This window comes from Trichechus manatus, unplaced genomic scaffold (assembly GCF_000243295.1).
Source record: "Trichechus manatus latirostris isolate Lorelei unplaced genomic scaffold, TriManLat1.0 scaffold00030, whole genome shotgun sequence".
NCBI classification, from domain to species: Eukaryota; Metazoa; Chordata; class Mammalia; order Sirenia; family Trichechidae; genus Trichechus; species Trichechus manatus.
The window spans coordinates 13638626-13652296 of NW_004443966.1; the positions used below are offsets into that span (position 1 = coordinate 13638626).

Here is a 13671-nt window from a genome sequence, read left to right on the forward strand (position 1 = left end):
TTATCTAAGACAAAAGCTATAAAGTCTTCACTGGCTGTTGTATTTGTAGCAGCAGTTAAGCCTCATATCTACATAGTGTGAAAGATTCTTTTCCAAATAAGAAGTACCAACCTCATGAGCATTAACCAAACCCAAACCCATTGCTGTCAAGTTGGTTCTGACTCATAATGACCCTGTAGGACAGGGTAGAATTGGCTCATAGGGTTTTCAAGGCTGTAAATCTTTATGGCAGTAGACTGCCACATCTTTCTCTCATGAAGCTGCTGGTGAGTTTGAACTGTCGACTTTTTCAGTTAGCAGCCGAGTGCTTTAACCACTTCACCGCAAGGGTTCCTTCATGAGCATTACTTTCTATATATAAAAGAAGATGTAAAATAAGGGACTGTCATGGATTGAATTGTGTCCCCCCAAAATATCTGTCAGCTTGGCTAGATCATGATTCCCTGTATTGTATGATTGTCTACCGTTTTGTCATCTGATGTGATTTCCCTGTGTGTTATGTATTCTATCACTATGATGTAATAAGATGGATTAGTGGCAGTTATATTGATGAGACCTACAAGATTAGATAGTGTCTTGAGCCAATCTCTTTTGAGATATAAATGAGAGAAGCGAGCAGAGAGACAGGGCCAGCTCATACCACCAAGAAAAGTGCCGGGAGCAGAGCATGACCTTTGGACCTGAGGTTCCTGTGCTGAAATGCTCCCAGACCAAGGGAAGACTGATGACTAGGACCTTCCTCCAGAGCTGACAGAGAGAGAAAGCCTTCCCCTGGAGCTGGTGTCCCTGAATTCAGACTTCAGCCTACTAGACTGTGAGAGAATAAGCTTCTCTTTGTTAAAGCCATCCACTTGTGGTATTTCTGTTACAGCAGCACTAGATGACTAAACAGGGACTATTATTAAATAATAAACCTGATTTCTATATGTGGCATGAAAAACAACCTTGTTATTTTTGTCGTATCTTTGTAAATCTGTGTGTGTGTCCAAAACTTACTGTAGTGGCATATTCTAAAAAGACTCTGAAATCTTGCCTAGCGAGGAATATGAATTTTTGTACTTGGGAAATTATTTTAACACTGTTTCAGAATGGAGCCAAAAATCCAAATTAGGCTCAGCCTACTGGACTGAAATCTTTATACTGATACATTCTTTAAGAAGCAAAGGAGTTACTACTTGCTTTCCTTGACAGAGGGAAATGGCTGCTTTTCTACGTTTTGGTCCTTAGTTACTGGCCATTGCCAGGCTGATACTTCACAATTAAGATGACTTTTTCTGGTTAGGAACTGTTCCTTGGGGATAGATTCTTTAAGAATAAACCTGCCCAGATCCCAAAAGGAAGCTGAAGACTATAAGAAAGCAGAAGCGCAAATCTAGCTTTTATTCACCTATAAAAGATATCTGTATTAAGATGAAATTCTAGATCAGCAGCGCTCTTTCCTCTTTCTTTTTCCTCTCATAGTGATTCATTTGTACAGATTTTTCTACATGACATTCTGTAGTTTTGGTGGAGTTATAGAGGACATGTTGCTTGCAAATAAGATCAAACCCAGGCAAATTCAGCTGCTTTTTCTGCACAAATCTTACATGGCCCATAGGACAGGAATTCCTTGGCAGTACCTCTTAGGCACCCTTTTGTTCCATAGAATTACTCTGGAAAAGTAAAGTTTACCTGCTATTTCTTAAATTTTTGTATTTACTTATTCAACAAATAGTTATTCAGTGCTGAGTTGTGCCAAGTTTTGTACCAGGGGTATCGACCACTGTTTTGTTGTTTTTTCCTTCATGTAACATGTATTAAAAACCAGCTGACACTTTGGAAAACAGTTTGGCAATTTCTTATGAAGTTCCCTAACCTTACGAGTCAATTCTGTTCCTAGGTATTTACCCAAAAGAAAAGAGAACAGGGTCAGAAAAATATTATGGCAGCTTTATTCATATTAGCAAAAAAAATTATAAACAACCCAAAGGGGAGATTGGATTAATACATTGTGTTATGGTCATATAGTGGATAGCAATAAAAAGGAGCTGAACTACTGATACATGTAACGGCATGGCTGAGTCTCAGAAACATTAAGCTGAATCAAAGAAGCTAGACAAAAAACAAAAAAAACAAACTATTGTTCCTTGCAACAACATACTTTAGAATTTCCTGCTGCAGACTGACCTGTGCTTGCCTGCTTGCTCACTTGCTCTCATTTCTTTTCTTCTCTCTCTTTACTCTCTTCCTTTCATTCCTCTTGTGACTCTTCTTTGAGACAGTCACAACAAATTTTAAAGTCAAGTCATCTAAGTGTAGGAGAAACTATGTATGATATTTGAGATATGATAAAATTCTTAGATTGTCTTGAAGACCCAGTGTCATCTCCCCTGTGCAGAGCTCAAGGAGTTTGTTTGTTACGTAGCTCCCAGACCATGAGTCTTTAAATGGGTTTATATTATTCTATTTTAAGTAAAATTAGTTATCGGCATATTTTTTTCATAAAAGTACAGGTGTGCTTCTTAGATGCTTTTAATATAATTATTTTTTTTTATTGGTGTTTCTTTGAATTTGTATTTTCCGGATTTGAATCCTGATAGGTTAGCTTCTGGAATTAGCTATTTTGGGGCCTATTTCTGTTACAGTACAGCTGGCATATTTCTTATTTTTCAGTGTTTTAATCACCTTATTATCTAAACCCTGGAATACGCCCCAGTTAATTAAAGGCATAAGTGTGTTTTTGCTGTTGTCTTCTCTGTTGGTGAAATTGAAGGTATAATGAAAACTATAATTTTTTTCTTCTTTAGCATCAGACAACAGTCAGCGCTTTCGAGAAACCTGTTTTGCATTTGCATTGACACCACAACAAGTGCAGCAGATCAGTAGTTCCATGTAAGTTGTCTTCAACTTTAACTTGCAGTTTGACATTTGAGCCCAGTTTTGTCTATAGGAAGTGATTTTTAAAAACAGTGTATTAGGTGAGTATTAACATCATGCAATATTTGTACTTAAAATTATTATAGTGTGTTAGTTGCCCTAAGAACAGTTATAGCTCTGATAATTTGAAAAATTTTCTGGAGTAACAGTATCTTTGAATCAACTTTCATGTGCAAATTTTAAAATAATTGTAGTTCTTATTCTCTCTTTTCTAGGGATATTTCTGGGACCAAATGTGACTTCACAGTGCAGGTCCAGTTAAGGTACAGTGTTGACTACAATATATATCCAAAGTTTAAAAGTTAATATTCCTTAAAGATTTTTTTAAATTTTCAGTCAGCATAGAGAGAGTATTGAGTTTAGATGTTTAGGTAAGGAAAAACTTCCTGTTAGGAGATACCCTAATTTTTATCCAACTCAGATTTTTAATATAGCAGGTCATGTACCTTGTGTCTAACCATATCTCTCTACTTGGGTTGCCCTCAGTTGGTTGAGAAGCTCCAGCTAATGATATCTTAATATGTCATAGTGATCAGCGCTTTAGAAATACAAAGTTTTATGAAAGCGAAGTGCTTACCTGTATGAGAGGCAAACTACTGTAGGTAAGAAACAAGTACTTAGATTAAGTCTACAGTATCTCGTGGACCAACAGTAAAAAAAAATTGTAATTTGCTTTGTCCTGTATTTAAATCATTAATTTAAATGTTCTCTTAGATTCCATGTGAGATACCTCAGTAGTTTTGCAAAGACTAATGGAAAACTGTCCAACATGAATTCATAGCTGCCCCTTATTCAGTTTTTTTTCTATGTCTACTCATTTCTTCTTAGGGTTATCTTTAAGAAATCTTTTATGTTAATGTCTTTTCTTGCTTATATAAACCATCTTATGCTGCTCTTATCACTCATGATTATCCACATGTAAACCTAAGTGCCCCACCCTATACTTGTTGCCATTGGAATTGAAGAGGAAATAGAAAACAGTTGTTTTCTTCAATAAGGTGTTTTCCCTAAATCCTGGGGAGGATAAGTCTAACTGGTAGCCTAGTTTCAATAATCGGATAGTAATTTGTATGTACAAATTAGAAATACAATAGGAGTCAAAAAAGAGATTAAAGCAGCTGCTCAGAACTTTGTGAAACAGTTTGAAAACCTCTGATCTGGGCTTTAAAATAGTGTGATGAGAACAGTGAGAAAAGCAGAGGAGAGGTTGAGTTAAAGATTTTAAAAAGGATGTGACTATACTTGATTAGCTTTTATTCCATAGAACAGTATGACAAAACCTTAACCCAGTAGACTAGTGATAATCTAGCTCTTGGTTTTGGAAGACACTGACAAAGATTATCCCGTGTACAAGAGATTTGGGTACTTTATTCTTGACTGAATAAATTAAAGGACTAAATATGATACCATCATAACTAATTATATATTGCTAAAATCATCTTTACTTCCTGCCTTTAACAATTTACATCTTGCTCATACTGATATGTAACATTACCCTGTAAAACAGTGGCTTTCAAACTGTTGCATGGAGCCACCCTTAAGGATCCACATTCTGGCTACCTTTTTACCTCCTCCATCTCTTATCTACCCCCGACTCCCCACACATACACTGAGCCAAAGTAGCGTTATACTTTGATCTGTATGTCACATGTGTGACTTCTGGGTAAGTTTTCATTTGAAGAAAGGATCCCAAGACTAAAATGAAGTTTAAAAGCATAATTCTAAAATAAAAAATCTAGTTACTATCCTCAGTATTTTATATTGAAGCATGAAAATAAGTTTGTCAGAATTAGTCTCAGTGATTCATCTGTTAGACTCCCAGTCTGTTGTCATTTGTGTACCTGGTTTTCACCTTCTCATGAACTCCTTCACAGCAACTTTCCACTGCTGTTGCCCTTTTTTCTTTTTTCTCCTCAGTTTGTTCAGGTAGTGTAGAGTAGGAACCAACTTGTCATAATAAATTATTCTCTTCTTGTAGCTTCAGGCAGCCAGGGTCCATGTTTTAAAATTATTACTGCATTGGAATAATTGATTAAAAACTTTGTGACATCCTCCTATTGTTGCAGTGTAAAAAAAACTTGCCTATGATAGAAGATTTTCCTAGAGTTAGAGATGATCCTGTGAGCTTGTATATTTTGAGAAAATCTTTATAGATCAGTGATTTTTAACCTTATAAGGATCCCTAGTCCCTTTGACCGAGACCAGAAAAGTTGTGGAATGACATCAAGGACATCATACAAGAAGAAAGCAAGAAGTCATTAAAAAGACAGGAAAGAAAGAAATGACCAAAACGGATGTCAGAATAGACTCTGAAATTTGCTCTTGAATGTCGAGTAGCTGAATTGAAAGGAAGAAATGACAAAGTAAAAGAGCTGAACAGAAGATTTCAAAGGGCGACTCGAGAGGACAAAGTAAAGTATTATAATGACATGTGCAAAGACCTGGAGTTAGAAAACCAAAAGAGAAGAACATGCTCCACATTCTCAAGCTGAAAGAACTGAAGAAAAAAATCAAACTTTGAATAGCAATATTGAAAGATTCTGTGGGCAAAATACTGAACGGCGCAGGAAGCATCACAAGAAGATGGAAGGAATACACAGAGTCACTGTACCAAAAAGAATTGATCGACGTTCAATCATTTCAGGAGGTAGCATATGATCAAGAACCGGTGCTACTGAAGGAAGACCCTGCACTGAAGACATTGGCGAAAAACAAGGCTCCAAGAATTGACGGATTACCAATTGAGATGTTTCAACAAACCAGTGCAGCCCTGGATGTGCGCACTTGTCTATGCCAAGAAATTTGGAAAATAGCTACCTGGCCAAACTACTGGAAGAGATCCATGTTTATACTTGTTCACAAGAAAGATGATCCAGCCGAATGCAGAAGTTATCAAACAATGTCATTAATATCACAGGCAAGTAAAATTTTGCTGAAGATCATTGAAAAGTGATTGCAGCAGTACATCAACAGGGAACTGCCAGAGATTCAAGCTGGATTCAGAAGAGGACGTGGAATGAGGGATATCATTGCTGATGTCAGATGGATCCTGGCTGAAAGTAAAGAATACCAGAAAGTTGTTTACCTGTTTTATTGACTATGCAAAAACATTTGTCTGTGTGGATCATAACAAATTATAGATAACATTGCAAAGAATGAGAATTCCAGAACACTTAATTGTACTCATGACGAATCTGTACATAGATCAAGAGACAGTCGTTTGAATAGAACAAGGGGACACTGCATGGTTTTAAGTCAGGAAAAGTGTGCATCAGGGTTGTATCTTTTCACCATACTTATTCAATCTGTATGCTGAGCAAATAATCCGAAAAGCTGGACTATATGAAGAAGAACATGGCATCAGGATTGGAGGAAAGCTCATTAACAACCTGTGTTATGCGGGTGACACAACCTTGCTTGCTGAAAGTGAAGTGGACTTGAAGCATTTACTGATGAAGATCAAAGACCACAGCCTTCATTATGGATTACACCTCAACATAAAGAAAACAAAAATCCTCACAACTGAACTAGTAAGCACCATCATGATAAATGGAGAAAAGATTGAAGTTGTCAAGGATTTCATTTTACTTGGATCCGCAGTCAGTGCTCATGGAAGCAGCAGTCAAGAAATCAAATAACACATTGCACTGGGCAAATCTGCTGCAGAAGATCTCTTTAGAGTGTTAAAAAGCAAACATATCACTTTGAGGACTAAAGCGTGCCTGACCCAAGCCATGGTATTTTCAGTTGCCTCATATGCATGCGAAAGCTAGGTCATGAATAAGGAAGACCGAAGAAGAATTGATGCCTTTGAATTATGGTGTTGGCAAAGAATATTGAATATACCATGGACTGCCAAAAGAACGAACATATCTGTCTTGGAAGAAGTACAGCCAGAATATTCCTTGGAAGTGAGGATGGTGAGACTTTGTCTCACATATTTTGGGTATATTATCGGGAGAGACCAGCCGCTGGAGAAAGACATCATGCTTAGTAAAGTAGAAGGTCAGCAAAAAAACAGGAAGACCCTCAAAGAGATGGATTGACCCAGTGGCTGCAGCAGTGGACTCAAGCATAACAACAGTCATGAGGATGGCGCAGGAGCTTTTCATTCTGTTGTACATAGGGTCATTATGAGTCGGAATGACTCGAGGTCACCTAACAGCAACACAAGTCCCTTTGAGAATCTGATGAAAGCTATGGATTGTCTCCCCAAAGATGAACATTTATATTTACCCATAAAAAGTTTACATAAAAATTTGTCTATTTTCTTGACCCTTCCCATATGCAGATTCTGTGGCCCGCTCGTTAAGACCTCACGCCCTGTGTGTTGAGGGAAGATGTTTGTGTGTGATGAATATTTCACAGGACTCAGAGATAGGGTTCTCCATACCATGTAACTAAAACATGTCATGAACGTTCTGTAAAGGTAGAATGAGCTTCGAGTATATATTGGGAATAAGGAAGTAATAAAGAATAGAGTCATAAATAGCAAAATAATAATTTATTCCATTATCTATATAAGCGTGAATAGAGAAATTATAAATTATATAGCTATCCTTGGTTTCCGCAAAAGATTATGCATTTGATTTAGAAATATGTATTTTAATAAGTTTCTAAAATAGTATTCTAAATACATGTGGATATAACACAAGTAATGTTATTATTCAGTTTCTTTAGTTCTGAGCAGCTAATGGATTACCTTGGTCCTGGGGGTAGACTTAACAGCATTTTCAGTATGTTCTGTTGAGAGCCAAAAAAGTATTTCATAGACAAACAAATTTGAGAATACTGTATACTGTATCTTCCTCTTAGAGAGTCACAGTGCATATTAGCCTATTTAAACCTCTGAGAAATTCTGTGTTAAGGAAGTGTAGTGTGATTTTTTTGCTTCAGAATTTCTTAAATTTTATTCAACTACGGAACTTTTTTTTTTCTTTTGCCTTTTAACATCTTAATATCCCAGGAAGCTAGTGCTCCTCGAAACATGCTTGAACTAATGATTGACAATGTCATGAAGACAACTACAGGTTGATAGTCATGATCACTGAAACTCTACATTGGCAGAATTGTTTATTTTAAACTTGTTCAAATGTGCTTATTCATCATGTGAAATGGCCAGTTTTTATAGTTTTCCCTTTTTTGTTGTTAAGAGTTGATCATCTTTTAAATTAGCTATTGAACAAAAATATTATTTCATGCTTTAATAAAGGAAATTAAACTTTTTATTGTTTAGGTTTTGTTTATCAGAAACCAGTTGTCCGCAGGAAGATCACTTCCCACCCAATCTTTGTGTGAAAGTGAATACAAAACCTTGCAGCCTTCCAGTAAGTCCTAAAAGCTATTTTTTAAATGCATTGCCAGTGTAGCTATCAAATAAGTCATCACAGCTGTGATTGTAGTTTTTCATTAAGAAAACTTTTTTATTTTGGATATATTTTCATGTGACTGGGTGAAACACTTGTATCAACTTTGTATAATTAGCAGCTATAACATTAGCTATGGAGACATAGTCTGGGATTTGGACTTGGGTGTGAGAGCTTTAGATTTGTACTAGATTTAGGGGAGAAGAAATTGTTTCAATGAAACCTCAACTGTGTTCATGTGGACCTGTAAGCGTGGGGTAGAATGGAGATTTGAAGGGTGCTATGCTTTAAACGGGCTGAGAGAGGTATTGTTTTGGTGTCCTTGAAAATATTTCTTACAGACTTTATTTAAGCTCTTTATTAATTCTTCTAATTCTTAACTTGTAAAGATTTCTTATGTCTGTCAGTCGTTTTTCTCAGGCTTACTACAGTGAGTCTGTAGTGTTGTTTCAAGAAATAATAGCACAGGAAACTTAAATGTTTGCTTCTTTGCTCATTAATGAAAATATTCATGTTCTCTAGCATGTAGTTTGTAGGTTTTGGTGTTTTGTTCAGGAATGGAAATTTGAATAAAAGAAATTATTTCATTCTTAGGGTTATCTTCCACCTACTAAAAATGGTGTGGAACCAAAGCGACCCAGCCGACCAATTAATATCACCTCACTTGTCCGATTGTCCACAACAGTACCAAACACCATTGTTGTTTCTTGGACTGCAGAGATTGGAAGAGTAAGTAAATTTTTGTTTCTGCCAGATATTTGTATTAACCTAAGAGGGTTAATAATCTCCATGGCTACATGAGCTTATAAGTAAATGATTTTGTAAAATAAATTGCAAAAGAATTTATTTTTATCTCACAATGAATTTTCAATGTGTTCTCATTTAAAAAATACATGCACACACACATATGTATACACATACACGCATACACAAGTAAATAAATATATATATGCATGTTTGAACTAATGATTGTATATCATTACCCTGGTGACATAGTGGTTAAGAGCTACTGCTGCTAACCAACAGGTTGGCAGTTTGAATCCACCCGGCGCTCCTTGGAAACAACTATGGGGCGGTTCTACTCTGTCCTTTATGGTCACTATGAGTCAGAATCGACTCGACAGCAATGAGTTCGGTTGTTTTGGTTTTCGAGTAGCATAAATATTTAAGTGCTCAACTACTAGCTAAAAGGTTGTCTGTTCAAACCCATCCAGAGGTGCCTCGGAAGACAGGCCTGGTGATCTGCTTCCAAAAGATCGTAGCCTTGAAAACCATATGGAACAATTCTAGTCTGTACACATGCGGTCGCCATGAGTCAGAATTGACTCGACAGCAATAACAACAACAACGTGTATTTGTTTATTTTTTCTTCTGGAATTTTAAGATTTCATATTTTACCTTTAATGATTTAATTCATCTTAAATTTATGTGTGGCTTAAGGTAAATAACTGCTTTAATTTTTTAAATAGTCGGATAATAATAACACCATTAACTAAATAAATGCTGATTTGTGAAGCCACTGTTACTATATTTAATTTTTATTTATCCTGAATGTATTTTTGAAGTTTTTCTGTTTTTTTTGCTAGTCTGGCATTCTTTCTCTGGGACAGTTTTAGAGTCTTTTGATTGTTGAAGCTTTATGATATGAGCTCGTATGTATTCACTAATTCATTTGAAATTTACTGAATGGTTACTGTGTGCCAGGCATTGTGGCACTCAGAACTGACAGCATTGTAAACAGTAAACCAAACCCACTGCCATTGAGTCGATTCCGACTCATGGCGACTCTGTAGGACTGAGTCGCACTACCCCATAGAGTTTCCAAGGCTGTCATCTTTATGGAAGCAGACTGCCACATCTTTCTCCCTCAGGGCGGCTGGTGGGTTCAAACTGCTGACCTTTTGGTTAGCAGCTGAGTGCCACCAGGGCTCCTTGACATTGCCACAGTGGGGAAAAATGTCTTTGTTTTCATAGAGCGCGAGATCTCAGGCAGGTGGTCATACACGGAAAACGTGAACTTGTTAGTACTGTAAAGGTAGTACGTGATGATTTAAGCGTGTATTAAAGGGTGCTTTAAGCTAGAAGGAGGTCAGGGAGGGCTTCCCTAAGCCAAGAGCTGAGAGAAGGGTAGGAATCACTTAGGCGAAAGGTTCAGAGGAAACAACCTGCGTAACAGTCCACTGGCAGGGGTGAGCTTAGTTTTTTCCAAAAAGCTGAAAGGAAGCCACTGCAGCTGGAGGACGAAGAGTGGGGAAGAGCAATATATGAGATGAGGCAGGAGAGGTAGAAAACCACGGAGGACTGCATAGATAATGCTAATGTTAAGGGTTTTCTTTTTAAGCAAAAGTTTACAGAGTCTTATTTCTGCTGAGAAAACAAAAAAAAGTACTCTGTAGAGTAGAAAATAGTTTAAATAGAGGTTGGTAGAGAGTCTACCTTAGGAGGAAGCTCTTGCAGAAGTATTAGTGAGAGGAAGTATTTTGGCCTAGACTGACAGCGGGACAGAGGTTAAGTAGGTGGATCTGAAGGACTAAGTGATGGATTGCATGGACGAATGGATGAGAGAAAGGGAGATGTCAGGGATGACTCCTTGGTTTCTGGCTTGGGTAACAAGGTGAATCATGATATTACTGAGACAGGAAACACTAAAAAGGACCAAGTTTAGGTTTTCGTTTTGAATGAGGAGATGTTGGAGCACTAGATGGGGAAAACCCTCAGTTCAGTTTTGAAGCTTTTGAGTTTGAGATGCCTTTGAGATATCCTGAATTAGGTAATTGGGCATATAGGGTTCAAAGGATACATTTAGGCTAGAGGGGAAAAAATGTGTGAGACATCTGCATATCGATAGTATAAAAGACACACAGGCAGGGCTGTTTAGGAGGAATGTACCAAGTAGGAAGAGAAGAGCACCTAAGAGCTATCCTTGAGGAACTATAACGTTTAATCCTGGGTAGAAGAGAATGAGCCTGAAGAGGAGATGGGGCAATGGTGCCAGAGAGGTGGAACTGGGTATGAGAAAAGATAAGGTAGGAGCTTCAGAAAGGGAGCGATGGTAGGCAGTGTTGAACAGGTGTTGAGAGGTCAAGTGTGTTGAAGTCTGAAAAATATCCTTTGAATCAGGTACACGCAGTGACTTTAGCACAAGCTGTTTTGGTGGAATGGTGGGAGTAGAAGCCAGATTGTGGTGAGCTGGAGGTGAGGCAGTGGAGATAGGGAATGATAAAAGTATGTCTTTGGAAAGAGATGAGGGTGAGCTGGAGGAAAATGTGGGATGAGAGTTGTTTGTTTTAATAGGAGAAGCTTTAACATATTTGAAAGATGATGACAGGGGTCTTCTTGAGAGGGATAATCAATAGTGAATTGCATAGTTGGAAGAACTCAAAGTAGATAGGAGAGATAGCTGTATTTAGTGGGAGAATGAAAGGATTGATGAGTGTATTTGTTTGGTACTGGAGAGATGAGTAAGTTCTGATCTGATGACTTATGAGATAGGAAGTGAGGTAAATCTGCTGAGAGTGAGAGAAGAAATAGGGGCTTTGAAGAGTAGAAAAGGTTATTACAGAGAGTGAGACATGTTCCCTTAGATTACTCCTATTTCTTAACATTTATTCTTTCAGATGAACTATAGTGTTAATTTTATGAAGTTTCCTCTCCTTCCTCCTCCACCTTGCACCCATACCTCCTTGGGAATTCAAATGAGATTGCTTTAGATTTGTAGATTAAGTTAGGGAAGATTAATTTATTTACAATATTTAATGTACCCACTCCAGGAACTGTATGTTTCTCCATTTACTCAAATCTTCTTTAACACTTTCCAGAATTTAATAGTTTTCTTCCTATAAGTCCTGCTTTTTTTGTTTTAATTAATTACTATGCTGGTTATTATTTTTATTAATTTTGTAAATAGATCCATTTTCTAAAGTGTTTATTTATTGTTAGTTTATTTAAAAGCTAGTTATTTTTGAAAATTTGTGCCTAAATTCACATATTTGTTCCAGTAGCTTTTTAGTTGATTTCTTGGGGTTTCCAGGTAGGCAGTTTTGAGTTTGAGATGTATCGTTTTACAAATAATGATAATTCTAATGCTTATGACATTATTTCTTCTTCTTGTTCTGTTGTGCTGGCTAGAACCTTTAGAACAATATTAAATAATGCAGGTGCAAGTGGACGTTCTTGACTTTTTCCTTATATTCATGAGAATGCTGCTAGTGTTACTACGTTAAGTATTATAATGGCTGTTAATTTTCTTTAGAGTTTAATTACATCAGTGATGTGTCGTAGTCCTCTTTTACTGGATATCTTTGTTAGAAATAGATTTGAGTTTTATCAAAATCCTTTTTGACATCTATCAGGGTTATATCTTTTTCCTTTGACTAATTAATATGTCACCATTAGATTTTAAAAATTCTTCCAAATGTTTTAGTTTTACTGTAACTTAGGGTTCCCATCTTTTTTTTTTCCTCTCCTTTTTGAAGAGAGGGTTGAGTATATTTTTCTTTTGTGAAAACTGTAGCCAACTAGGAAACAAGGGGTGTTTAAGGGGAAATATGAAACAAGTTTGAAACTGTGGAGAGAGGAGAACGTGGTTCCTGCTGTATGACACTAGAATAGAGGGAGAGATACTCTTCCATGGGAAGCCTTCCAAACCTCAGAGAGAAAAAATTGTCTTCAGTGATTTGAGGGTCTGTTAAGTAAGATCTTTGTGAAAATCCTGGCCTTAAACAAGTTGGAAACCTTTTTGAAGTAAGACAAAAAAATAAAATTATTCTTTAACCAAAGCCCAGAACTCTGATAAGTTCTTAGATTTTCTTTTCAGATTATTGATTTTAATTCAACTTGTGAAGATACTCTTCATGTAGGATATGTTACTGTTTTGCTGTTAGATTTGTATGACTAGTTGCTACTGAGAAACATTATAAGTATGCATTTTGAATTGAAATGAATAGAAGAGCTAGTACAGTACCTGAAGGAAGAATTATCCTACTTCGTTGTAATTACCGCATTTATCACTTATTTACAGTCATTGTTTGTAGAGAAATATTTTAGGTACTAGTATAAAGAATTTAGAAGACTTTGACAAAAATATCAGTGATGCAACATGTCAGTAGTTGGAGTTAGGTAGTACCTTGGAGAATTAGCGGTAACTGTATAACATCATCTGCCTAGAAGAGATATTATGCCACTATTCAGTTTGGGGGTTTTTTGCTGCTGACCCCCTTTTATTTGATGAAAAAGTTAATTCCGTATTACTGGTACAAGCAGCATTTGTTATTACCTTACATTCTTGCTGCTTTCTTTTTTATTTGGTTACATGTTTCAACTAGAGTGAACATACCTTTTCACTGAACTTGTAGCTGTGGTTTCTGCTTGATCTCTTCTTAAATATTTA

General features: G+C 36.6%; 1 protein-coding gene across 4 annotated transcripts in view; it reads left to right on the forward strand.

Annotated features, from left to right (window-relative positions):
- PIAS1 (protein inhibitor of activated STAT 1) overlaps positions 1-13671 on the forward strand; it is a 123571-nt gene that overhangs the window by 74342 nt on the left and 35558 nt on the right. For all 4 annotated transcript variants that reach the window (XM_004374692.2, XM_023729756.1, XM_023729755.1 and 1 more), the window contains 4 exons: positions 2787-2871; positions 3132-3179; positions 8153-8243; positions 8877-9011. In XM_004374692.2, the coding sequence (XP_004374749.1) occupies positions 2787-2871; positions 3132-3179; positions 8153-8243; positions 8877-9011 (359 nt within the window). The remainder of the gene's footprint in view (positions 1-2786; positions 2872-3131; positions 3180-8152; positions 8244-8876; positions 9012-13671) is intronic.